At 43.6% G+C, this 27,708-nt stretch overlaps 1 protein-coding gene and 1 long non-coding RNA gene across 3 annotated transcripts in view; one reads left to right on the plus strand and one right to left on the minus strand.

Moving 5' to 3' along the window:
* The window catches only part of LOC121142699, a 29,617-nt gene extending 13,381 nt beyond the window's left edge, over nt 1-16,236 (plus strand). The window contains exon 3 of one of the 2 annotated variants that reach the window (XR_005879736.1): nt 15,636-16,235. This is a non-coding gene — a long non-coding RNA (uncharacterized LOC121142699). Of the gene's footprint in view, nt 1-15,635 lie in introns of both variants that reach the window. The other variant, XR_005879735.1, reaches the window with a different exon arrangement.
* L3mbtl4 (L3MBTL histone methyl-lysine binding protein 4) overlaps nt 1-27,708 on the minus strand; it is a 398,535-nt gene that overhangs the window by 237,976 nt on the left and 132,851 nt on the right. The window contains exons 7-11 of the mRNA XM_040752887.1: nt 8,921-9,025; nt 7,845-7,980; nt 5,534-5,625; nt 3,957-4,111; nt 2,489-2,565 (exon numbers count right to left, since the gene is read on the minus strand). Of these exons, the coding sequence (XP_040608821.1) occupies nt 2,489-2,565; nt 3,957-4,111; nt 5,534-5,625; nt 7,845-7,980; nt 8,921-9,025 (565 nt within the window). The remainder of the gene's footprint in view (nt 1-2,488; nt 2,566-3,956; nt 4,112-5,533; nt 5,626-7,844; nt 7,981-8,920; nt 9,026-27,708) is intronic.

The raw sequence follows: 27,708 nt of genomic DNA on the forward strand, positions 1-27,708 counted from the left end.
TGGCACCTTGCTGCCTGCAACCTCAGTTCCGAGAAATCAGACACTCTCTTCTGGGCTCTGAAGGCATCTTGCAAGCCTATGGCGTATACTCACAAAGACAGAAATACACACTTAAAATGAAAGCACATCCGTTAAAAAGACCGTGAAAACAAAGCATTTGAGGTGAAGTAAGATGTGTGAAACCACCTGTCTGGTTCCTGCATGATCACCCACTCAGAAGACACTCACTTTTAGACAACAGTGGTGGCATAATTTTGAAATAATAACACAAGACAGTTCAACGTGAATGGGGGATCTGAGTAGACATTCCTCCTAAGGAAACACACAGGAGGTGGATGAGCACCTGAGAAGCTGTCCAGGGGGAGTAACTGATGAACAGGGCAAACCCAAAACCACAATGAGATTCTGCTTCAGATCCAGCAGGATAATGTTTTGGAAACAGAGGAAAATGGAGGCTTATTCAATGTGGCCTCATTGCAAAGAGAAATGGAGATCCAGTGATCCCTGCCAAGTCCATCTTTGGGGTCCTGAAGTGAGATAAAGTTGAGCCAAAGATATGCACACCTGAGCCTGTAGTCCAACTCACCAGTGACCCATTGCTCTCTGGAGTGTGTGTGGGGGGGTGGCTCAGTCCTTCTGTAAGGTGCTCTGACAAGCTGGAGCCCCTTACTACCTATGTAGCACAGCTTTGGTCCCAAATGGAGCTCACATCTCTGACATTCAAAAGTTAATACACACATATGACAGAAAATACACAATATGTGTATTTTCTTGGTCTGGGTTACCTCGTGCAGGATAATTGCTTCTAGCTGTATTTATCTACATGAAAACATCACAACTTTTTTTTAGTAACCGAAAAATATCCCATAGCGTAGATGTACTGCATTTTCAATATCTACCATTGATGGACAACCTGGCTATGCCCAATTTCTGACTTCTATGGATAGCAAAGCAACGAACATGGATGAGGAAGCATCTCTGTAGGGAGATGGAGAGTCCTTTTTGTGTGTTCAACAATGGGATGGCTGTATCTAGCTAATACCCAACTGAAAGTCCCACCTCTACTTCATAGCATTTCTAGTCTCTGTTCAGGAAAGGGCAGGTCTCCCGTGGGTATCAACAAAACAGCATATCAAGCTGCAGTCAGACTAAGCGCTTCCCCATACATTAAGGCTGGGCCAGGTCACTCAGTATGAGGAGTAGGGTCTTTTTGGCTTTTTTTCTGTTTAACTGCTTGCTTTGTCCTATTCTGTTTTTTTTATTTAGTATTTTTTATATTCATGTTTGTATTCTGTAAGAGAGAAAATGAAAGGGTATAGATTTGGGTAATTGGGGATGTGTAGAGCATCTGGGGGTAGGAGGGGGAGAAACCATAATCAGAACATATGGTATGAAACAATATATTTTCAATTAAAAAGAAGACAAAATAAAGGGATGAGTGTGATCTCAATATATTATAAGCACACTTGGAAATGTCCATGAAACATTCTTTACTTTGTACAATAATACAAAAATGCTTTGAATTTTGTCTTCAATAAATCTATTTATCTACTTATTTATTTGTTTGTTTGTTTGTTTTACAGCCCAGACATTTCCCCTCCCTCCTCTACTCCCATTCTCTCACCCCAAAGCTTTCCTCTGTTCCCATTACCCACTCCTCCTCCGTTTCTGTTTAGGACTTAAAAAGAACTAAAAAAAGCCCATAATTATTCATGCTACAAACCAAAAAGCTGCTACATTATAGATGCTGTATCCTGTTTTCTACACTTATTCCCGTATACTACATATCGAAAGAAAACAGATTTCTCCATGATCATTTGTATTAAAGATGCTAAAACTAAACACTCTCTGGTCAGTTCCTTCTTTTTCCATTCTGGCCTGGTACTGGGGATTGAACCCATGATCTCCAAGCATGCTAGAGGAATCCTCTACCACAATTCTACCTGCTACCATCCATCCTTACTCAATGCCAAATCTGAAAACAAAGGGATGTTATGCAGAAAGTCTCTAAATAGTTCTCAGCACTTCTACAATTTAAAACAGTAACTGGGAAGAGGACTCATTTACATCTCCAGGTAAGCCATTAGGTTGGCTTGTTAAAAGGCACGTCAGGGCACACATTAAGTCTTACTTTCCACGTTTTAATATTATTTTTTACACCTAGCTCCAAAGTAAAAGACATTTAATAATCTTACCATTTGATTAACGAATTCAGTTATAAGATGCATACCTGGAAACAGCTGATCCAAATACCCTTCCTTGGCAGAGGTAGTCACCCAGTGAGCTAAAAACTGTTTCAGCTTTGTAATCCTGCCCAATACACTCTATAAATACTACAGCCCGTGCAGGCTTTAGACACTTTGGGTGGCCGATGGCATTTCCAAGTATTTCAATCCACTCGCCATGCAATGACACATTGTCACCGTAATGTAAAACAGGGACTATCTACTCACACAGAGATGACTTCAAGGGACACTGCTCTGCTCACCTTGGGGTGCTACCAGAGTTCTTCCATTCTCCTGACACCAACCAACAGGCTGGACATGAGGACTGTCAACGTCATACCTGCAAAAAAAAAACCGGGATTCTGTGCTTACACTCATAGTACTCGGTGTCAAGGGAAGAATCGTGTGAGATGACCCCTACACACTTAGTCCTTGGTGCCCACCTTCAACGCTAGTTCTAAAGGTTGACAAACCTTTTTGGGTCTGGTGCACAACTGGCAGATGGAGGACCCCAGGGAGTGAGCTGGGCCATTATATCCTAACCCTTATTCTGGCCTTCATGTTCAGCCCCCTCAACGAGCACACGGCGTAACAACCACTGCAGCTCCCACTGCCCCGGCCAGAAGCTCCTCCATCATCACCAAGCCTCTCCCGCCCCTCTCAAACATGGGGCCAAAATAACCCTTCTTCCTTTACATTGCTCCTTCGGAGACACCATCACAATGACAAACAGGAACCAACACGGAATCAAAGAGAGAGAGATGGCCAAGCTGGGCGTAGCTGTTTCCACGGGGAACCGCACTCCGTAGTTACCAGAGGCTAGAAACAACTTCAAGCACATCCCTTTAAAGCGGGAGACCCGACTTCTTACTTTCACAACTTCCTTAAATTTGAAACTACAGAGTAAACTGGGGAGGGGCTGGCATGGAGCAACTGCAGGTGAACCTTGGGTCACTGTCCTAAGCAGTCTTCCACCCACGCTGACTACTAACAAGGCCAACTAATAGCAGGAAGTTACAGACATGAACAAGACCCAAGATAGCTACATCCTTCCTCCTTTTACTCTCCCAAGGATCGCCAATACTATGTCTAAGACACCTACAACAACTACTCTGTGTCCTGATTCTTAGTTCAAAGGAAAAAACCAGACTCTCATCGGGCGCTTGCAGAGCTACAACCAAGGCAGGGATTTGTCAGCTGTTCAGGACACGCACAGGAAATGTGCCCCTCCCCCCAAAAAACATTTTTGCCACTACTGATTCCATATTTCAGGTTTTTAACACAGTAAGCACTTTCAACTTGTGCAAAGTCACCTTAATGGCTCTGTAGCACAATGTCCTTTACTCCCATTTTCCTTGGATATTTCGTGTGCAAGGTTGGGTTCAATATTTTTCAGACCCTACCCCTCATACACACAAAAAAAATCAACCTTGCAATTTCTTAAGTCCCTCCTCTCAAATATATTTCTATTACAAATGAGACAAAATATAAGAGCAATTGAAAGCCCTGAGCTGTTTCCATTGGGTCAGGAGTAACTTCACACAGGATAGGGAGAACAGGGAGCAGAGGAGGTGCTCTTTAACTCAACAACCCATGGGGAAGAAAGGTGGCGAAAATTCCACTGATGAATTCCTGATGTGAGTAACCGTAAAAACAGTCACAGCCCTGGGAAGATGAATTGTGAATACTAAACATGGGTGCAGGCAAAGCTCATGCATACTGATGTCTCACCAGTAATCAAGGCCTTCATCGGAGTTGTCAAAATGCACGCGGATGCGGTCTTCCATGATGTCCGCAATGGTCGCCACACACACCAAGCAACGGTTCCTTCTGTCCACAGCCTCCAGTTTCATCCCAACCTGGAACTCCTTGGGCACTGGCACATTCTAACGTAGCAAGTGAGTGGGGGAAAGACACAGAAACAAACAGTCAGCCAAGGGGACTGAACCGCCGTGGGAATTTCTATGGCATTTAAGAACCAACAAGATCTACACAAAAGCAACGCTTACTCACACCTGACTCAGGAAGGGAGCAGGGAAAGGCTCCCCCATTTATAACAAGGTCACCAGCTTCCCACTGGCTTCCCACTTTAGTTATATAAGGAAATAGTTTTTTCTTATCATCTTCATGTTTCCCTGTTCAGTTCTTAGATGGGAATGGATTCTAAGATTCAATGCTTACTGAACACAGTTACATCAAATGAGGAATGTAGCATCTACTCCCCATAGGCTAACGAAATTTCCAAATACCAACCTCTGAAAAGTGATCAGATTATGCTCTTTAGCACACACACAAAAAATATTGTTTAATTTGATAATGGGATTCAAAACTAGTATTTTCCTCAAAATTTAAAGAATGTATTGTGTTGTGAAAATTATAGATACAAATACAAATGATTTTAATGTGTGCATGTTCGTAGCAGAAGATACAGATTACGGCTAATATAACCCTATCTTTTATATGAAATAGCTATAATTACCCAGCCTTGGAGCTTTAAGATACATACAATGCTGGAACTGGAAGAAAGATTCTTTGGTCTATCCCTTTATCTTCCAGTGGATTCTGTCTTTAGGTCAATCTCATATCAGTAAAGTCCATTTCCTCGACACACAAATCTATGAGGGCCACGTAGTAGTAATATCAAAATTGGGAAAGTGAAACTTACTTTCAGTAAGAAGCGCACTAGATATAGGACCCTCAGTGGGTAGGGCCCAGCTGGGGGCACCAAGCACAGGAGGGAGAGGGTTCCTAGAGGGCAGAGCCCAGTCCTCACTTCTGCTCTGCGTCACCTTCCCCCAAAGTGACGACTCACTGCTGAGGACAGAGAATGGCTGAGCAGTCAATCCACTTGCACTCTCCACTGAAGGTTCACTGAGTTGCTTGGGATGCGGGAGGAGTCTACTCTAGAAAAGTACAGTGCAGCAGCCCTGAATCTGCCGAAATGCTTCCTTTGTTTTCACCATGCTTAGATCCAACTGTGCGACACAAGCGACAGAGTTCGTCTGGAGTGTCCACTCGTTTCTAAACACCAACATTAAGCTTAAGAAACTAATGTCTCGCAAGCAAAAATATCCATGAAAGATGTTTTAAATAGGTTTTAGCAGGCTTGATGTAAATTAAGTGTTCTGCATTTAATAATTGCAATGCTAAAGGAGAAAAAAAGCAAGCCAAAACAAAATAAAAATCTATATGCCCAGGGGAGGGCTTTTTCAATGTATTAGGATTAAAATATAATAGCATATAAAGCAAATTTTAAGGAACTTAAACTTGGGGAAGAATAGGATTTACAGGGAGGAGAAGATACTCACAGAACTTCTGTTTCTGAATAATTTCTTAGGAGCATTTTGCAATCTACAGGCCTTCAAGTAATCCATCCAAACAATTTTATCTTTTCTATAACCTAGAAAAGTACACACTATTCAAAATACCCACAAGACATTCTCACATATATTTTAAATATATTATTCCTAGTTTTAATCTTCTGTTATATATTCAGCAATGCCTCAGCTCATCACAAGTGATTTACATTAAAATCTCTAAATTGTTTTCATGTTGTTTAAATGTCTTAAGTTCAAAGTTGTTGAGTGTAGTTTCCATAATATATGTCGGTCCACACAGATGATTAATGTCCACTGAGATACAACATTGCCCCCTCTCCAGCCCTGGGCTTTTAAGGACAGGCAAAAAGTGAGATACTGGAGTCACAGAGTGGCTGCCACTCACCAGGAAAGCCACATCACAAAGACAAAGAGAGGTCCTTATACTTTAGTAGTTCGAATGGTCAGACGCTTGGGAGAAATTAGGAACCCCCTCACAATCCAAATGCCACCCTGGGCTCAGTACCCAGCACTGCCAAATTCAAAGACCATTTGGCAGGTCCGACTTTCTATCCTAATCTTCATAAATTACCCAGTAAAAATGTCTTATCTTCCCATCCATGTGACCTGTGTGAACAAGAATTTCTGGGAAGAAGTGTGTCTTCACAGACTATCTGACTGGCTCCTTGGGATTTTGGTACTGTGGGTAGGTCGGAATGTTCCAGGTTCAGAGGCTAGTTACCCTACCTTGGGGTAGTTCTAACAATCTGTAACAGCCATTCCTTGCCCTCCTCTGCATCAGAACAAAAACCCTGTAACTAATGGGTAAAAATCCTTTTGGAATCTATTGACTTAGCAGATCTCTAGCTTTCACCAACCCCAAAGCTAAAAAATGTCATCAGATAGCATCTTAGTCTCATCAGAGAGTTTCCCCATCTGGCTTCACCTGCCCCTCTGATTTATCCACCAATGCATTGCAAACTTGCCTTATCTATGATTTTCTTTGTTCTGCAAAAGTATTAAAACATGATGGAATTGTTTCCACATAGAAACACGGCAATTGGGTTAACCTGCATATGTGTTCCCAGGACATGGTCACTATGAATGGCTCCAGAATAAAATCTCTCTCTCTCCCTTTAAGGTAAGGGATGTGGTTTCTGCACTTGCAGCAGATAGCCCCACATTACACAGGGTGAGTATTTTCTTATGAACCCACACACCAAATTCTTTGCAGAGTTCAAGACTACATTGACACATTAATAAGCTTTACTTTCTTTTCCACCATGGTTTACCACTAGTCTTCTTGAGGTGGCCTCCTGGCCAAATACCCTGCCCACTCTGGGACATCAACTCGGGCTTCTTCTCTTGCCTTGGGCCCAAGCTGCTTTCAAATTTTATCAAGGTGTGTTGGGACCCTGTGACTTCAGGGAGGGCTATAACAGCAACTGAAGGAGTGTCCTGAGGCCTTCCTCCATCCTCCTCGCCTCTGAAGGATAGCCCCATGGAGCCTGAGGCTTTATATTTTCTGTTGTTCAGTACCAAGTACCAACACACTAAAGGTCCATAATGCCTATTGCATGAGTGAGCCAACTGTCACCAGCTCTCATCAAATGGAGCAACTCAGGGGACTGCCTCCGCCGCAGGCATCTGGCAAGAGTGCCTGAGCCGATTCCTGAGAAGAGGGAGCGTGCACCCTACATCCAAAACACGCAGCAGTTAGTTACTCAGCAACCTAACTCCCCAGCAGGACGCCATGCACAACCAGTGGTTGCCCGAAGAAGCTGGTCCAGGGCATCTCATGGTGATGAAGGATCAGCCTTCACTGCCCGGCCCTCGGGTCTCACAGGAAACAGAAGAAAAGCACGAAACTTCATTTCCCATCAGAACAAGACTGGCCATGGCATTTTATAGTCTCATTCCTTCCATTATTCCCGAACTTGCAGCAAATTTAGCGTAAATCATGACCCTTCCCAATGAGATATTTCATTTCAAACATGATTTGGACATCAATGTTTTGCTATGAGGATTAATAGACTTGATATATGATTAAGAGTTCTCAAACAGTTACATATATATTTTTTACCATAAATTCCTAGTTAGAAGACTTGATTTAGAAAGGCATACAGGCTTTTCTTTTACACTCATCTCCAAGGCACTGTCATGGTCTTAGTCTCTTCAGAGATCAAACTTTCATTTGGAAAATCAATTCACACCTGGCTCCCCTGTTTCATGAAATGGTGTTAAAATAAACCCAAAATAACAAGTGCCCCTCCCTCCATCTGATAAATGCTCCCTGGCTTACCCTTCGGGATGTGCAATTTGTGGTTGGTCTTTTCACACCACCCCACAGGGTGAATGTCCGGGGAACCAGCATTGGTCCAAAAATCATAGCAACTCAAATAACCATCAAAATGCAGTCTCAGCCGGTAACCACACACCTGAAACCAAGAAAGTTCACAATGGTTCATTATGAGTCATGTAAGTGAAATGGACTCAAATACTGGCAAAAAAATATTCATGTGTTTAGTTGACATCATCAACAAGAAATGATCCATCTATCGGTCCAAACATTTTCACCAGAGAACAAATGTATGTGATATGATATATGACCCAATCAAAATGATGGTGAAGGGGTACTTAGAACTTTCTGCAAAAATATATCCTTTAGACAAATCTAGGAATCTGGGGTCAAAACAATTGACAATTAACTGACTATTAATTCACCCATTCCAAATATTGCTTTTAAAAACTTACTGTCTGCTGGTGGGCTTAATTCCTACCTCAAAAGAGTTGAGCCTGAGATATGGAATGACCTTAACACATGGAGCCAACGTATTTAACACAGAAAAGAACGACAGTCTGAAAAATACTTCCTCCAGACATTCTATGCAAGTCTAGTAGCCATTAGCATCACACAGAACATGTGACTATGACTTCTTAGTTCAATGCGTTTATAAATTTAAAGATCTTTTATTGATTTAATAATATGGTACATAAACATTACTTTTTAAAAATCCATTTGTTTTCATCAATGGCAGTTCTCTGTATATAATTTTCATAAAATGAGTATATTGAAATGAATACATATTCATCAATTCAGCTAACCTATGAATAATTATGTCACTGTGGCACTCTTAGATTATTATCAAATGTAGGTAAGATCTAATTTTCAATTAACTCAATGATAAACACTACTTGACGGAGAACCTTACTAGAAAATTTATCTTAAGAAAAAATTAATAAGAAGTATGTTTTTTATAGATTTATTGACCAAAACAATTAAGTGGGACTCACTCTTCAGAGAAAGTGCTGAAATTCGTTATTTTCTACAAAACTATCACCACAAAATCAACCCAAGGCAATAGCATCCCTTCTTACCTCAGCTACAGAAAGCACACAAAACACAGACGGACGCCGGGGATCGATGCCTTCTAGTCTCATTCCAACCTGAAAGCCATTTTCATGTTCAGGAAAGGACTGGTCCTATGGAATTTCACGACCTAGTATCAGCCGCTGAGATTTCTTCACAGTTTAATATAGAACATTTTGTGTCACTGACATGTGGGGTTTAAAAATAACAGGATTCATTAAAGCAGAACAGAAGAGTAGTTTCCAGAAGCTAGGAGGGGCGTTGGGGGAAAGGTCATGTGAAGGTTCGCAGCTGAGTTAGGCACTGGGAATGAATGGTAAGTATTTAAGGTGACTAACATATCCATAGTATGGGATATCTATAACATGTCGTCATGGCGTGACTAATAATTACATATGATAACTTGTCAAAATGAAGTAACAGTTTGATAAACGAATTTACCAATTAAAGTATAATATCTCTATTAATTGTTTAATAATTTCATTCATACAATGCATTCCTTCCCTAACTCAACCCAGACCTGAGCCCCCTTCTTAACTTCATACCCTCTTTTTTTTTCTTTAATAACTTGCCAAGTCCAATTTGTGCTGCCAATAAAAACTTAAGGCTATGGATTCATCCACTGGAATGGCTGACCTACTAAGTGCCATACCCTTAAAGAAAACTCAGTCTCCCTTCTCCAGAAGCAGTCAATGGTCAACAGGTCCTCAGCTAGGGGTTGGGACCAGTGAGACTGACTTGATCTCGTGCAATTCTCATGCAGGCCCCCGCAGCTGCTGTGAGTTTATCAATGTAGTGCACCTGTCATGTCCAGGAGACACTGTTTTGCTCTGGTGTCCCTTGGCCTCTAGCTTAGTCTTTCTGCTCCTTCTTCCATGCTGTCCCTGGCTTGGTGAGGATGGCACAGATGTCCCCCTGGTGGCTGAGCTCTCTGCACTTTGACAAATCGTGAGTTTCTTCATTATTTACGGTTCATTATACAAATGAACTTCTTTATATGGTCTGAGAGCTGCGCTAAAATACGGGTTTGGAGACATTAACTAAATGGCAGCTTGACACTATACCCAATTGGAGTAACAATAGTAGGTTGGGAAGCTGGATTTTAACAAGCCTTCAAAGAGTTCATCCATGATTTTCTTATGAGCCCCTTCATTCATTAACCCCTTCATTCATTTGGTCCATCCCTCCTCTCTGTGCTCCAGACAATAATGTTTTGCTGATTGCAGAGAAGAGCTATCCCCAGTATGTGGCTTGACTCTTCATTTTATTTACAGTGATGTTGATACGTATAATCCCACCACCCTGACCTCGTATCTAACATGTTCTTGCTGTGTGGTACAAGAAGACCCTAAATTCGTAATCCTTCTGCTTCCATGCCTGGAGTCCTGTGGGCCACTGTGAATTCTAATACAGAAGCTCTATGAAGCCATAAGTCTTATGTCCAACTGCCTACCCAGCCTATGGAACCCTAACTGTAAGGCTTCTAACTTCTCAGTGGTTTGGAAAAGGTACAGTCAGAACACGGCTTCTCTGCAAGGCGATGGCTAAGCAAACACCTGGGAGCTCAAGCTGGACAATCTCAGGAAAGGAGAGTGTGGTTATGAAAACAGAGAGAGCCGAAGTCACGGACCCTCAGTCAGCCAAGCTGCACAGCAGAGGGGGGAGTAACCGGGAAGAGGGAGAGAAGAGATGTGCAAGCTTGAACCGGGAATGGATACAGCAAGGCAGCCCGAACTCGGCTGGAGAGCTGCGGAGTGTGTAGACACAAGGGAAATGCTCTGTGTGTCTGTATAGGCAGGGGAAATACTCTGTGTGTCTTAGCTGCAACCAGGAGCTGGACCGATGAGCAGCACACGGTTTTCTGTTCCTTGCAACTCACAGCAAATTTTGCCACATTGTCCTTATTGTCCTTGTAAATGTCTGCCTGGTGGCAAAGAGATGCTGCTGTTCTTTTGCTTAAGTTTAAAAGTCAGAAGGCGCACAATGGAACACGAGATATGGGGGATACATTAACCATAGTTTATTACAGGGCGGTAGAGAGAGAGGGGGAGAAAGACACGCGAGAGGGGGTTGGTGAAGGGCAGAGCAAGGGAGACAAGAGTAAGAGGGTAGAGAGCAAGAGGGCGTAAGTGGGCAGGGTCTGTCTCTTAAAGGGGTCCTTTACACCTGCACGCAGACCAGCTCCCACGGAACCCTGGGCTGTCCAGAGTACTGCCTGAGTGCATTCTTCCAAGTAACAGGGGCAGGCCAGCGTAAGGCCTGAACCTCTCAGAAGCACTAGTCTAATGTGTCTTGAAAAGATATGCAGTGGGATTCATGTTTGGCACACATCGTGGAGCAGGACAGGCTTTCCCTTTAAGACAGCAGCTAGAGCTGGCCAGACACTAGCAAGTACGCGCATGGTGGCAGATACCGGGACTTAGAAACGCATAATCCAAGAGCTGAACCTCCAAATTGTCCAATTGTGATGGTCTGTTGTTCAAGCCTGTGTGTGCACCGAGGAGGCACACGCAAAGAGACAACATGCCCAGCAAGCTGAGCTCAGCTCAGCCCTGGCATGACATCAAGACCATCTTCCCACTAGGGATCCCAGTGAACGGCATGCAGGCTCCGCTCTGCCTTATACTAGCAAACAGGGAGACATTTACGGTTGGCTTCGGTGTCAAACCATCCCCGCTGGCCAGACTGTGCTATAGGGGAAAATAAGAGGTGACTATCTCCAGCCTTTGTGTGTCATGGAGGACATGGGCCAAGAAGACACGGAGGGGAGACTGGCAAAGGGGGAGAGTGTCCCCTCCTGCCTGTGCGACTGCGCCAATGGGAACAATATCTTAATATATTTTAACTTAACACTTACTTTGTTTATCTGTATTTGCTGATGTACAAGTCTATATGCACATGCGTTATGTGTGTGCATGAGTATGTGCACGCCTGTGTGTATCTGTGTGTGTGAATGTGTGTGTGTGTATGTGTCTGCCTGTGTGTATCTACATGTGTGTGTATGTCTATGTGTGTATGTGTCTGAGTATCTATAAATTTGCATGTATATGTGTGTGTCTGTGTGTCTGCATGTGTGTGTGTGTCTAAGTGTTTATGTATCTGTGCGCATGTGTGACTCTGTGAGTCTATGTATGTGTATATGTGTGTGTGTATTTGAGAGTTCCTTTTCTCCTTTGGGGGGGTCTATGGGTCTTGTTTTACTTTAATTATGCTTTCTCTTCATCTCTGATTAATAGAATTATTTTATTCTACACACTCTGTTTTATAATTAGGGCCTTCATTTGACACCTTTCATCATTTTCCTTTATCATTTTTATTCACTCTTAATAAATTCCTTGTTTTAAAAACAAAATTATCTTTTAAAACATTTTCCTGTAGGTTTATTTCTGCCCCTACCATTCTGGCAGTTGTTGCCAGAGCTATATAGTATATATTATTTTATTTCTGATTCTAGTTCAGTGCTATTCTGTTAGTGGTAATTCTCCTTCCTCCCTTCAGATACTGGGGATGAAAGACACAATTTGCCCTGTGTGAATGCTCTGTCAAGGAAAAACATTCTCGGGCTTAACTTAGAGTCAAGCACATATTGCTCAATTCTACCCACCCCAACTCCAAGTTAAAATGATACTATAACTCAAAAAAGAAAGATTAAAAAGATTAAAAAGCTTCAAGCCAACAAGCAATAGCCAAGCAGACAGAGTATGATGGGCCTGAAGGCCTACTCATGGATACTCCGCCTCCGGCAGCTATAACAGGAGATAAAATAAAAGGACTGTGGACACTCCATTGATGCAGGGCCACCGTATGTTATACCCAGGCCATTTCAGACTCTACATGTTTGATAAGACTGGGAGTGACAACAGAGGGAGTGTCCAACCATCTACAATTGTCCTGGTCTTATCAAGGAAAGGCAGGAGCTTCTGTCTCTGATACGCTGTACACTGTCAGAAGACAAAGACATCACCAAGGAACTCGACAGAAAGCTTCACCACAGACTCCAGCTAGAAACATAACTCCTCAATATAATCCGACATTCCTGGCTACATTGTCAAAAATGGTGTGTGGGGGTGCAAACTAAAGGTACAGAAAATGTATACAGTGTTACAATACCAGGAACATGCCCACGTCTTGGGGAAAGATGGATATCCAGTTAAGAGGATTGTCTATAAACCCAGGAAATTGATTAGATAAAAATGTCAATAGTAAAGAACTAAAATCGAATACTGTAGATGAAGTTTCTTTTCCTGCCTGGTCACACAGCCCTTTAGTCCCAATTAAACACACTGACACATATTAATATACACTGTTTGGCTGATGACATCTTGCCTGGCCAGTGAACTTGTAGTAGTGGCCACACCCCTTGGGTGTGGTTTCAGGTGCAGACCTGACCCATTATAATGTAGAGGAGGGGGCTGGTTAACACACACTCTGTTGGGTTGCAGAGAGCATCGGAAGGGCAGAGACTGCATCTTCTGGAGCAGGAAGACCTTGGTGGAGGAAGACCTTGGTGGTTATTTACTCTCACCTGTGTGAGTGCTTCCTTAATAAACACCTATGTATGATTTATCTTGGGTCTGGTGGACTCCTAATACTGTACTAAAAGAGTCAACTCACTTGCCAGGGCAGACAACATCTCAATAATATCAGATTTCTCAATAAAAACTCTGAAACCAGGTGTGAAGGTTTGAATAAGTATGGCCCCCATAGGCTAATGTGTTTGAATGGTTGGCCCACAGGGAATGGCACCATTAGGCCTTGTTGGAGTAGGTGTGGCCTTGGAGGAAATGTGTCACTGTGGGCATGGGCTTTGAGGTCTCATATGCTCAAGTGATTCCCAGTGTGCTACACAACCTCCTTCTGCTGCCTGCGGATCAACATGTAGAGCTCTCAGCTCCCTCTCCAGCGCCATGTCTGCCTGCACGCCACCATGCTTCCCGCCATGAAGATAATGGACTAAACCTCTGAACTGTAAACCAGCCCCGATTAAATGTTTTCCTTTATGAGAGTTGCTGTAGCCATGGTGTCTCTGAACAGCAATAGAACCCTAACTAAGACACCAGGTGATAATGGTAGATATGCAGCCCAGATTACAATATCAAGGGCAAATATCCTTCTTCAGGATAGAAGGAAGTCAAGGCCAGTATAAACTAATGCAATTCATGACCACACCCATATTGCAGATGGCACCTAAAGAAAACCTAAATACAACAGAGCAAGGGAATACAACACTAAGAACGAAGGGAACAGTAAGTCCTATGAGAAGACTAAATGAGCAAATTAGAATTAATTAGGGAGTAATTAAACATCAGGTTTTTTTAACTATGCCAAGAATTAGTACACACCTAATTATAGCACTGGATTCAAATGGTCCTAATCCCCCCAAATAGAAGAGTTAGACTGGCTAATGGAAATATAATTAAATACCCTTCTATTTCCAACCTGTAAAAAACAGAGTGCTCCATCAATTAGAAGTTAAAAAAATTATATTCCAAATAAATGAAACCTGGATAAAGCAGGTGCAGCTATATATATCTGTCTCATGAAGCAGATTTCAAGTAATAAAATAGAACGAATGTCTGAAAGTCAAGTCGCTACATGTTGGTAAAGGGTACAATACACACAGAAGACAGAGTATGGATTTTAGTATATATTCCTGTATATTTATTATATATGTTAAGTTATATATACATTATTGTATATTTATTACATGAATAGAGCATATATAGATATAGAACATCTGTACATCAAATTTCGTAAAACAAATGCTAAGGGAAACCATGAACATAGAGACCCTAATATAAGAACAGTAGATGCTTGCAGTATCCTGCTCTCACCAAACGGTCACCCAGTTCCAAAAAGTTAACAAAAACTCTACACTAAACTATACTACAGTTAAAATGAACTCAACAGACAGTGACATAATGTTCTATCCAAAACTGCAGTATATGCATTCTTTTCAGTGGTTCATAGAACTTTCCCCAAAATAGAACATACTTTAGGCAAAAAGCCAAGTCATTGCAAAAAAAATAATCAAAATAATTGCTCAAAGCTCATCAGATCATAATGGCATAAAATTAGACCTCAAAAGCAAGAGAAAGAACAGAGTTGACAAGAATATGAGATTGAGCACTGCTCTTACAACGATTAGTGGTTCACTGAAGAAATCAAGGAAATGGCAGTGTCCTAGAATCAAATGAAAATGAAACTTGAGAATGTGTAGGACGTAGCAAAAGAGGCCTGGATAGACATGAGATAAGGCAGATAAGTGACACAACGATGCATCCTTGGAAACCAGAAAATAAAGAATAAAGACAAAACGAACAAACCAGAAGAAGAAGACAAACCTCAAACAAACAGAGGAGGGGAGAAGGAAATGATAAAGACCAGGGCATAAATTAATGAGACAGACTTTTAGAAGAGTGACTCATGGGACCAATGAACCGATTCTTTGAGGAGATTAAGGACACTGAGAAGCCCCAAACCAAATGGCCCAAGCGGAAGAGAGAAGGGTATATCAACAGAATTGGACCAAAGGAGAGAGATTGTAACAGATGTCCCTGAAATTCAGATTAGGGATTATTTTGAAAAAATGAACAGCTTAATAAGTTTGAACTAATCCAAATAAATGGATATATTTCTAGATACATATGTCCTACTATAATTAAATTAATAAATTTTAAGAAAATTAAGCATATCAATAACAGTGTTCTTTTTTTAATCCAGGGCCATGCAGAAACACTGTAGCCTGTTTTATCAAGTGTGCAAAGAACTGACTTGAGTGCTCCTATCACCAGTCCATAAAATCAAAAGTCAAGGAACCCTCATGGACTCAGCTTTCAACGTCAGCGACAAGAAGTCCTGAAGGGATGCAAGGACCAAGAACTATCCATGGCTGGGCATGGTAGTGCATATTCATGTTCTTAAGACATGGTAGGCAGAAAGGAGACAAATATGAGTGCAGAGGCTATTGTGGCCTGTTACATGGGGAGACACGGTCTCAAAACAACCAAATGGAGATGGAAAATGAATGCAGCAATGCAGCAATACATAATGGCCAAGAGAGTTTCATCCCGGAGTACAGAGATGGTTCAACACATGCAAAGCAGAAAACAATGGAGCACGTAATCACAAAGACAAAAGGTGCACAATTGAGTCAACAAACTCAGTAAAGGTTTGTTTAAATTTCAACAACCATGAAAAGTCCTGCAGGAACTAGTAATAGAAGGATCGTCCCTTGGCACAATAAAAGCTGTATGTAACAAATCCAAACTGAAAATGCTTCCTCTAAACTAAGGGACGAGTGATGGGGGATGTCCTGTATATGTTTCTCATCAGTCTGCATTTCATGCATAGACAGAAACAGGTACGTGTGATGTATGTGCATTTTCAGGAGCACCTCCGTGTTCTTTATCCCCACACAACAAACATCTGTCCTTCACAGGTATGTATTTTTCCTGAATAATGTGTGGAACAATATCTCACACCACCACAGGTCAGTTATAAGTTTGCATTATACTTGGGCTAATTTCCCACCCATACTGTACTATCTATTGTCCAGTTTTTCCAAAGCATACTTTTATCTATTTGTGTGTGTGTGTGTGTGTGTGTGTGTGTGTGTGTGTGTGTGATGATGTTTGTGTGTTCAGGTAAGTGTAGGCTTGCGTGTATATGTGTGTATGCATATGTGTGAACCCATGTGTGTATACACATGTATGTACATACATGTGTGTGTGCAGCTAAGAGGACCAGTTCAGTCACAGCTTCTCAGAAGTAGTTTTGTGAGACAGGGACTCTCACTGGTCTAGATCTCATCAAGCAAGCTAGGCTGGCCAGTGAGTCCCAAAATCTGCCCGTCTCTACCCCTCATACAGTACGCACCGCCACATAGGCACAGACCGCCACTCCGCCTTTTGCTAAGTGGGTTCTGAGGGTGGATCTTAGGCTCTCAGACTTGCAAGGCAAGCGCTTTACCCACCGAGCCACGCCCCAAACTCCACTCGTTAACACCCACCCCGCCCTGCAAACGGGATCTCTGTAGAATTAAATGTCACTTCAAGCTGACAAGTCTCCCTCGTCTCCCCTGGGCTGGAGCTGTTTCCATTAACATGTCGTTGTCTTTTATCGTGGTGACATTTTTAGGAACATAGTCCTCTGGTCTGACTTTCCAATTAGAATATTCATCATTTTGAACTCGTCTGACGCCGCTTATGATCCGGTTGCCGGAGCCCTACGGGAGTGCTGTCCCCAAGATACCACACCCAGAGGTACAACTGTGACCCTCCGCCCCTCGGTGGTACTGTCCATGTTGACTGCCATTCCTGGTGTCGCCCAGGTTCTTCACTGCTTGGTAACACATGAAATGTGTGTGCACATACAGACATAAACACCAGCACACACGTGTACACGCTTTCTAAAGCCCAGGTTCAAATAAACGTGTGCAGTTCTAACCAACCCCAAAGGCTTGTTCTTTTTCCTCTACTCCTGGGACCTTTTCCCTCTGATGTCACCCCTTCACTCCTCAACTGGGCCCTGCAGGGTGTCTCGTCGGGTTGCAGAGCCGTTCCGTTTATCCTGTCACCAAAGAACTGCAGAAAGCACTGTCAGTTTGCAGTCTCCCTTGCCCTGTCATGGAGAGGCGGATGCAGGAGTGACTCACATCCCAGCCCCCTTCCCTGCTGCTTCTGTGTTGGTTTCCAGTAGCATGCAGTTTCTTTGATTCCGTTTGTTTTCTACTCTCGGTGGTTGAATGTCTTATCATTCTTCCAAAGCGCAAAACAACAACAACAAAAACCTATTCAACAAGGCTCATCTGTGTCTGCTTCTCCCAGAATCCTGAACATTGCAGCTTTCACACTGAAAGTAACCCACCTCACTGTGGTTTGCATAGTCTCCATCCTTCCCAATGTGTATGTGTGTGTGTGTGTGTGTGTGTGTGTGTGTGTGTGTGTGTAGCTATGTGGGCGCTTTCCTTATCTTCTCTCTTACACGGAACTCAGCATGCTGCCGTGTATTGTGAACATGGCTTCCTGCGTGTTGACTGTTTCTCAGGGCTCCTGCTGGGCCTGTCAGCTGACATTCCTGCTTATAGTTGCACTGTGCTCCACTGAGCACTACTGCTCTTTAAGGCTACATTTAGATGCCTTGTTTTTTACATGAGCATGAGATCATTTAAAACCCCCATGAACTGGCTGGTAAAATATCTCCAAAACCTTACATTCACAGATGATTCTGGAAGATTCCAGGAAAAACTTAAAGGATGGTGATATCCAAAACTGGTGACAAGATGATTTGTCAGGTTCATCATATTGCTGCAAAAATAAATGTCATGCGTTATCTAATTCTCCCATGCGTCTATTCTCATATACTCTGTTTACAGTCGAACACGCTATGTGTGCGTGCCTCCTGCTCACTGCTTTGAAATTTCACAGCTCACTTCAAAGGTGCTGCACACATACACACACACATACACACACATACCACACACACACAAACACAAACACCCCCACACACATAACACACACACATACACACACATAAACTAAGATAAATGTCTTAAAAATATGACACTGTAGAAATGCACACATTTTCATGGCTCAACAAGGGTAACGATGCAAGGTTGGTCACCACAGGTCACATTATGTTGAGTTAGTGACAGTGTCTGGTCACACATCACACGTGACTATCACACACAGGGGTTGGGCAGCAGCGCACAGGCAGCAAGGAATTTGATCTAGGCCAGTCTTTCAGCATTCAAAAATTGTTTCTCGAGCCAACACTGGGGAGCTGTCTCTAATGCTGCAAGCAATATAACATGAAATAGTCCTTGGAGAATTCAAATCAAAATAAACTTCCCATTTTAACCATCAGGAAGGCAGGAGTGAAAAATGCCACACCTTCAATCTGTCTCTTTCTTGTTTAATGTTTTTTTTGTGCTGCGATAGTTTTAACTTTCCCTCCCTCTGAATGCCCCATATTTCTTGAGCGTAACTGACAGTGTGTTAACAAAAGTACATTCCATGATGGTAAGGAGATCCAGAATCACACTCCTGAGGTAAACAAACTCCCACCACAAGCAATACCCTAAGTCCCACAGTTTGCACACCTGAGGAGAGCTTCTACAGATAAACCCCACCCTAGAGGCATGGGGAGGGGTGTCCCTCAAGGTTAGAAGCCAGCACGGAAGCAGATCATAACCAAACAGTCAAGCTCGTTCGTTTCAGGTAGGGGGACAGATTTGGCTTGCAGCAAGCACTGTAAAACTTGCCCCCCCCACCCACCCAGCTATGGCGCCTGCCTGCCTCACCGACCAGGACAGTGTCAGGGAAATGGCCTGTGCTCCTGGATCACAGCGGCTGTTTTGTTTTCTTATTTTCCTTTCCCAGAACACTCACAAAAGTAGTATTTTCTACTATGAGATTGATCCATTTTATCACTAATGGCTGAGAAGTAGTTGCTATTCAAGGCTCCATACCCACGGCAAAACCAGCTACAAATTATGCGCTATTATTTTAAAAGCTTGCAAAAATGAGTCAAGGGCATGACTGAGGGGACACTGTGGCCAGAGAAAAGGTAGGCGTGCCTTTGCTGGAGCTCCTTTGCACGATGCCATGCGCGAGAGCTATCTGCGTGACGCATGCCAGCCACCACAATTTTGTGGGCAGGTAAGGGTTCTCCAGTGTGCACAATGCACAGCTCTGGATTGAAAGGCTGTGTAACTTTTCACTTACAGAAGACTGCTTTTGTTGTGGCTGTTGTAATATAAGAAGTGGTGCGAGAGATAAAGATGCCTCAGAACAGAGCTCATGTGGGGGGCTTTTTGTTTGTTTCAATTAAGGGAAAGGCGGGGGGGGGGACAGCAGAGACCAATGGGGGAGAGAGAGAGAGAGAGAGGAGGTTGGCAGGGTCCTTTCAGAAGGGAACGTAATGGAATGTGCACAGGTGGTGCTCTTAGTGGGTGCAGCTGAGGGCGCATCCTGTTGGAACCCCAAGGCCAGGCCAGTGCAGATGCCTGGATACTAACCGTGTTTATGCGTGAGTCACACACAATGGGGAAGATGGCCGGCCTAAGCCATCAGCAAAGCCTCAGCTGGGATGTCTGCAGGGGACAGGCTGTGTGCCCAGTACAGGATGTCACGAGAACAGACAGAGTCAAGCACTTAACTTCATTTGCAGTCAGGAACTGCCCTCCGCATGTTCCCACCTTTTAATGCACAAACACATCTATACTGATACAAGGGAAGCTAGTAAACATCTCGGCAAGTGATTTCAAGCTTGAATACAATTTTGCAAATGCACTACAAATAATTTCCTTTTCTTTGGTTTTTGTTTTTTGGTTTTTGTTTTTTTGTTTTTTTTTTGTGTTTTTGTTTTTTCGAGAGACAGGGTTTCTCTGTATTGCTTTGGAGGCTGTCCTGGAACTAGCTCTTGTAGATCTTCCTGCCTCTGCCTCCCGAGTGCTGGGATTAAAGGCATGTGCCACCAATCTATGGGGACTATTACAGATCTGTGGCTAGGAGATTCAAGAGTCACACTCTTGACAAGACCTATTCAAGATGAGTCTTCAATGGGACTACTAGTCCAACTTGAATGAAATAGTTTCTCAGTGTTACGTTCCTGATCTTAATTCATTTCTGTATGAATAAAATCAGACTTGTAATCAATCCCAGCTAAGGTACACATTCCCCCTTGGTTTTTGAGACAGGGGAGACAGGTTTTTGGTTTGTTTGTGTGTGTGTGTGTGTGTGTGTGTGTGTGTGTGTGTGTGTGTGTGTGTGTGTGTAGCCCTTGATGTACTGGAACTCATTCTGTGAACCAAGCTGGCCTCTAACTCAGAGATCTGCTTGCTCCTGACTTCCAAGTGCTGGCATTAAAGGCATGTACCACCACCGCCTGGATTAAGGCACACATTCATAACATGCATTGTAAAACATTGGTCCCCAAATGTTCAAATGTGCTGTGGAGGTGACAGCAGTGACAAAAACAAAACTGATACTCAAGAGCAAGGATTCTTGACCCTTGCAAAGAGTTTGGCTGCCTGTAAGAGTGTGCCTGTGGCAGCAGCGTCTTGTATACCTTCACGAGGGTGGAAACACTACCATTTCAAGGGCCAGAGGTGAGATTCTGGGGGCTCACACAGGCAGACTTCTTCAATCAGCTTGACTACAAAGAATTTAACTCTGTCAATACTTGACTTTTTTTTTGTTTCTTTTGCTCAATGGGTATAAACACGAGCATGTTATTAGTATGAAATCTGAAAAAAGAAACAAAGAAATAGGCTCCCCCCAAGATTAACCAAAAATCAACCAAAGAGAAGGTCAGAAAGCACTTACACTACTTTCTCCAAAGTAGAGAAAATCATCCCCCTAGGTTTTTCAAGTGAAAGTTTGGTCAACTTAATACTTGATGGGAGAAGAAAAAAGGGGCCCCAGACCCCACGGGGTCTCTGTGAGTTGCTTGTCAGACGATAACCACAGGCGCATCCTGTTTTCTAGTCCTGGCTTACAGCCCCGCCTTGCCCCACTGGCATCAACCTCTAACTATGAAAGCACGAACTCTTACACCTGCGGTTTCTCCACCGTGCTGTAAGTCTGTATATAAGGCTGCTCCCTCCTTGCAATAAATACACACACACACACACACACACACACACACACACACACACACGCCTTCTCTTAGCACAAATGGCCTGATGTCTTGCCTTTCATTTAAATCTCCAGGCTTTCTCCCGATGCATTAGACTTGCTCATGGCGCAGGCTCAAACCTTTCTACCACAAACACACAATAGCACCCCACAGTCTGAGGCATAGTTAGCATTTGCTGTTACCCATGATGGTGGGATAATAATTTTCTCATTGACAGGAATAGGAGAATGAGACCATTCACATGGCTAAGACAGACTTGATACGATTCTGCAAAGTTGCTTCTGTTAGTATTCAGCCATCTGCACTGGCCTGCCCTTGGGGTTCTGACAGGACATGCCCTCAGCTGCAGCCGCTAAGAACACCACCTGTGCACATTCACTATGTTCCCTTCTAAAAGGGCCCTGCCTGCCTCCCATCTTTCCCTCTCCCTCCCTCTCCCTCCCTAGCTCCCTCTCCCTCTCTGTCCCCTTCCCTCTTTCCTCCCTCTCCTCCCTTTCCTCTCTCCTGCTGCCCCCATCCCGGAAGACCAGTCTCCCCCCATCCCCTTTCCCCTTTTTTATGATCCCTTTCCCTAATAAAAAATCCACTGCTTGTACCCTGTCTTATGGCATCTTTCTCTCTCGCACTGCTTTTCTTAAATTTATAACAGCTTCCGTGCACAGACACGCACGTAGCACTCAACTCCACGGCTCTAAGCACATAATGAGAATTACACACTAAATTACACCAAGGCCCTGTAGAGTCACTGTGCACATTTCATGAATGGGGTGCCCAAGGCCAAGACTCGAGTGTATCTTCCCTCAGCACGCTGCCAAACAGCCCCTGTGCTGGCTCGGCCGCTGTGAGCTGTAAGCAGTCTTGACCATCATCGCTGCTACTGATTAAAGGCGCCACTCGAATTGTTATTCTACAGCTAAGACTATAATTAGCCGTTTAAATATAGAAAATTTAGCACCTGGGTGTTTTCCGTACAGATATCAGATGATCCCAGATGCCCGCGTCTGAAAAGGTGCACGAGGAATCTTAAAGAGAACTTCGGAATCCTAATGCCGAAGCGGTAGACTGCACCACGCAGAGCGGTGCTCTGAGGCCATCGAGCCAAACACCCGGCAAGGGCAGTTAGGCTGGGTTTCCGCTACCACCAAATACGCAGATGTCTGATAAGGAGAAACTGAAGAGCACAGCGGACCACGGTGCACTGGTCTGAAAGGCTCAGGTCTGGGTCTGCAGAGTTGAGCCTCACGGCTTGGGGAACACACAAAGCAAACACAGTGTACAGAGCAGCCAAGCGTAGTGTGTCCCCACTTCAGGGAGGACATACCAGGGTGGGCGCCACACACACACGCACAGTGCTGCCCGGCATTCGCTGATTGCTCCATTTCCACAGTCCCGACAGCACAGCGCTTTGGGTCCCATCTTAAACCTTGCCCGGTTCACTTCGTTCTTAACGTTAGAATGTCAGAAAGTTGCAAGGGCGTAGGCGAGAGGACCCTTTAGCACAGAGCCGAGCTGGGAACGTGGGAAGGAGCCAGGTTCACTTTGGGTTCAGGAGGTGGGAGGGCAGCTCTTGGCTGCTGGCGGCTGACCCCAGGAAATGGCCAACGGTAAGGTGTCAATGGACACTGAGGCTTCTGGAAGAGATGCACAGATTTTCCGTATTATGATATCTACTGAAGCTTTCAGAAACCGTGGACGGCTCACCAACAAGCCTGTGTAGCTACTTTTCAGCTCTAACCTGCTGTACATCTCTGCGGCTTCTGTGCTCTACAGAGCACTTCAGAAAAAAAATCGTTATTGAAAAAGTCCTCCTGCTGCAAGGTCCCAGAAGACTGGGATGTGTTAGTCACACCTTCCCAGCTTTTCCTCAGGAAGCTGTTTTTTTTTTTTTTTTTTTTTTTTTAACCTCAGCTAACAGCGACTCTTGATCCAGAGAACCAAAATTCAGCTTCCTCACCCAGGACTCAAGGGTATTTTTTTAAATATTATTATACATTAACTAAAATATGAAAAGCCTGTGTACATTTTGCTTTGGGTAAAGTCTGGATTTGTTTTTAGCCCTACAGGTACAGACAGATGCTCCCATTAAAATCCTTCTGAGGTTTTTTTTCTGTTTTTATCATAAAGAAAATGAGAACTTACAAAGCACACACACAAATACACAGGGAATTCTCATGTGCAAAATGACTTTTACTACTCTTGTTCAGACTACACCTTGTACAGTTGTTTCTGATGGTGGCATGGTGACGGCGTTCTTGACATCTTCAGGGACCTTAGACATCCACCAAGTTCACTGACATATTTCTGTACAGATGGCTATGAATGTTTCACTAAAAGTATTACCAACAGCATTCATCAGACATACACAGACACATGTACAGAACAGATTGAGTCACATGGGTCTATCCATGGACTATAAAATACATTTGGGAGACAAACGAGTCAGGACTTCATAGTAGCCGGTCATGGTAGCCACACAGCTGAGGCAGTTATGCAGGCTTTGAATTCTGCTCTCTCAAGGTGACATCTCTCTTTGTCACCTACGGCTTAGACAGACAGTGAAATGTGAATGACTTATGGGACAAAACACGACTGGTTTCCAGGGACCTCCATTAAGATGGGCGGCTACACATCCTCAAGCCTCCATCTGAGAGGCTCTTCTCTGTGATTCAGAACACTTTTCAAAGATCAACTCTGAATCATAAACTGCTGTCGAGATTATACCAAGAGCCTGGCGGTGGTGGCGCACGCCTTTTATCCCAGCACTCAGGAGGCAGAAGCAGGCAGATCTCTGTGAGCCACATGGAAATCAGAAACCAGCCAAAGTATAATTTAATAAACTAATGTAATTCTGTCTGGATTTTTGTGAATCCATTCTGTTGAAAGCTCAGATGCTGAATCCTATGTTGCTGGAGGTTTTTGATTGTTTGTTTTGTTTTTTCCAGCCTGGTTCCACTGCTGATTTGTCCCAAATAAGCACACAGATGCTATATTAATTATAAAAATGTTGGCCGATGGCTAGGGCTTCTTACTGGCTAGGTCTGTCTTAATTATTAAACCATTTCTATTAATCTAAATATTCCACAAGGTGATTTAGCTATGTGTGTGTGTGTGGGGGGGGGTAACAACAAGAATACTGCCAATATACATTCCCATCAACTACAGAGGGAGAGTCCATTTGCCCTTGATTCTGGATGCCAGTCCATTCTTTGGTTAATTTCCCTTTCTTCTGAAGTGCACCGGGCTTGACAGTTGGCCTCCAGCTGGCGGTGTAGATAAGCCACTGCGGCAGGAGCTTTGAGCCCCTTCTAGGAACAAAAGCGCAGCCCTGGTTGGCTGTGTGGCCCTAGCTTCACATCAGCTATTTCACAATGGCCTTGGTACTTTGACTCCTATAATTTCAGAGAAGGGAATTCTAGGTATTGAAAAGTAAGCAAGCCATGAGCTCGGGGCCTCTCTGCAATTTTGCACCAAAGCTAAAGGCTGTGAAACTATGAGAAATGGAGACTAGTGTGGAGCGTTTAGAGCCTTTGCAATTAATCAGCTTGAAGAGTTCACGTCATGGAGCAGCACTCTATTTTCAAGTGCGCTCCATTGGACTTAAATATCAGTGAAACACCTGAATGCAATGCATATGACATTTATCGATTCTTTTCTTCAAGGAAAACTGCTGGACACCAAAAAACTCATCTTCAAAGCAGGGTCAAGAAAATACACAGGGAAGAAAAATACGAAGCAAGCAAAGGAACAAACGCTGGGGGGCAAACAGAAAGATTGGCTAGGATAAAACTTTCTTCAAAGTGTCTTGTAACAAGGCAGTTCTCACAGTTCATACAACACAGCCGTTCTCACAGTTCATGTAACACAGGCTGTTCTCATAGTTCATATAACACAGGCTGTTCTCACCAGATCGTGTAACACAGGCAGTTCTCACAGTTCATACAACACAGGCAGTGCTCACAGTTCATATAACTGCTAAGGGAACGATATATGGTAACCTTGCAGCTCATCACATTTGATAAGGTGTCTAAGAGGGATCTATCTACACCAACAGTCGGCGGTGTTATTAAACCTTTGGGAAGCATGTTCACAACACAAAAACCTGAAATTACAATGAATTGCTTTAGATGGGAAAAGTTCTAATAGTTTCAGGTAGTTTGAGAAACTTTGACTTGAATGTCTTTCATTACCTACAGAAGTAAATGTAAACTCAGACTTCTACAGTTAAATACATGCTCAGACTTCATTAAACAAACACTGTGTGCACGCTGTTTGTACACCCTTTTCAGGTTCCATTTCATGACCAGACACACTTAGAAAAACTCAATTTTTGAAATATGATGAGTACTAAATAGCAATGTCAAGTTCTGGCTAGTGGGGGCTACCCACTCTGCTCTTTTCATTCTTTATGCATTCAAGTGGGAAGACTGAAGGATCAGGCGTGTGAACCAACAGGAAGAAAAGCCAGGTGTCTCTGCCCCAAGGAGGCCTAAATGAAGGCAACCCATTGCCCTGGAGAAGACCACAACTTCATTAACAGGGTTTAGACTACTTATTTCCAAGATCATGCTACATTACAACAAATTTTAATAGCAGCAGAGCATGACAGGAAAACGTAGACAGGCGCATAGAGGGTAGAGATGGCAGAGAGGAAGGGAGAGAGGGAGATGCTAAATATTTCTGCTATGTTTATTAACAAAGACATCAAAAGCGAGGAGGAACTAACTCTGATCTCAGTGTGAGTAAATTCCACAGGCAGCCAAGTGTAAGGACAGGAGAGGGTGGGTGTCCAAAGGGAGGGGCACCCTGGACAGGAGGGTCCAGTTGTCAGCAGTGAGGTGCTCGGTGAACTGAGGAGGCAGGAGTCATACCAGACACTCTGTCCAAATGCAGATCAGAGACGCAGACCAGAGCATTCTCCACGGGCAGACCAGCCAGGAAAGAGGCTGTGTGGCCTAACAGAGTGAGGCCTGACAAGCAGGAGATGGTCCAGGCTGACTGTGAGCGCAGCAGGCTCAGAGACGCTAAACACTAAGAGACGCTCTGGGAAGAACAAGGCACTTGGGGCTAAAAAGAAAAGACTAGAAAATCCTTGCACTTGCCAAAGTGTAGCCTATGTCACACACAGTCAAAAGCCTCAAAAGATTATCCCTGAGAATTGGGTGTGAGGTCAGAGAGGTGAGTCACAGGCTTTCTTTATAAAGTGACAGAGGGGAAGCTAGAGAGACTAGAGTAGCTCCCCTAGAGAGGGGAAAAGGGAGGGGGAGAAGGAGGAAAGGAGGGGGAAGCCCTGTGTATATGTCAATAAAGCACTGTTGGCCAATAGGGACTAGGAGTCGAACAGGACTCTGGGTAGGAGAAACACAGGGAGTCATGATGTAGCTGTCATAGGGGTAAGAAGTCTGGATCCTTTTCTCCAGTAAGAGAAATACTTAGATTAACAATTATGGAGTAAATACTTAAGTCAGAGATAGCCAGTAAGAAACAAGCAAATGGCCAACAGCTTCATAATTAATACAGCGTCTTGTGTGTTATTTGGGGACTACAACTCGGCAGAGCCCAGGCGACTGGTGGGAGATAAACCAAAGCGGCTGGCAAGGAAAAGGCTTCACATCAGCTTGTCTCCAAGGACTTTACAAGCCCATCATCCTGGGACAAACATACAAAAGGCTTCCAAACCAGGGCCTCTGGAGTCAGCTCGGTTAGTAAAGTATTACACACCTGTAATTCCAGAGCCGGGACAGAGTTAACAAGCGGACGATTGGGGCTTGCTGGACAGGCTGTTGGCTGTTTGATATGGTTTCTTAATGGCTGGCTCTGACTTAATTATTAACCCATAAATTACTAATATATATTTTTATACGGTCTTATCTTACTTAGGACACACCAGACTCATGCATCCTCTCCTCGTGGGATCACATGGCAACTCTCCACTCTTGACTACATTTCCCAGAATCCTCCTCAACTCCTAGTCCCACCTATCTTGCTTCCCTATTGACTAACAGCTCTTTATTTATCAACCAATAAGACAACATACACTGAAGGACTTCCCCCATCAGAGTCAACTGAGCCGGGCGTTGGTGGCACATGCCTTTAATCCCAGCACTCGGGAGGCAGAGGCAGGCAGATCTCTGTGAGTTCAAGGCCAGCCTGGTCT

Source organism: Mesocricetus auratus, unplaced genomic scaffold (genome assembly GCF_017639785.1).
Source record: "Mesocricetus auratus isolate SY011 unplaced genomic scaffold, BCM_Maur_2.0 Super-Scaffold_100010, whole genome shotgun sequence".
NCBI lineage: Eukaryota > Metazoa > Chordata > Mammalia > Rodentia > Cricetidae > Mesocricetus > Mesocricetus auratus.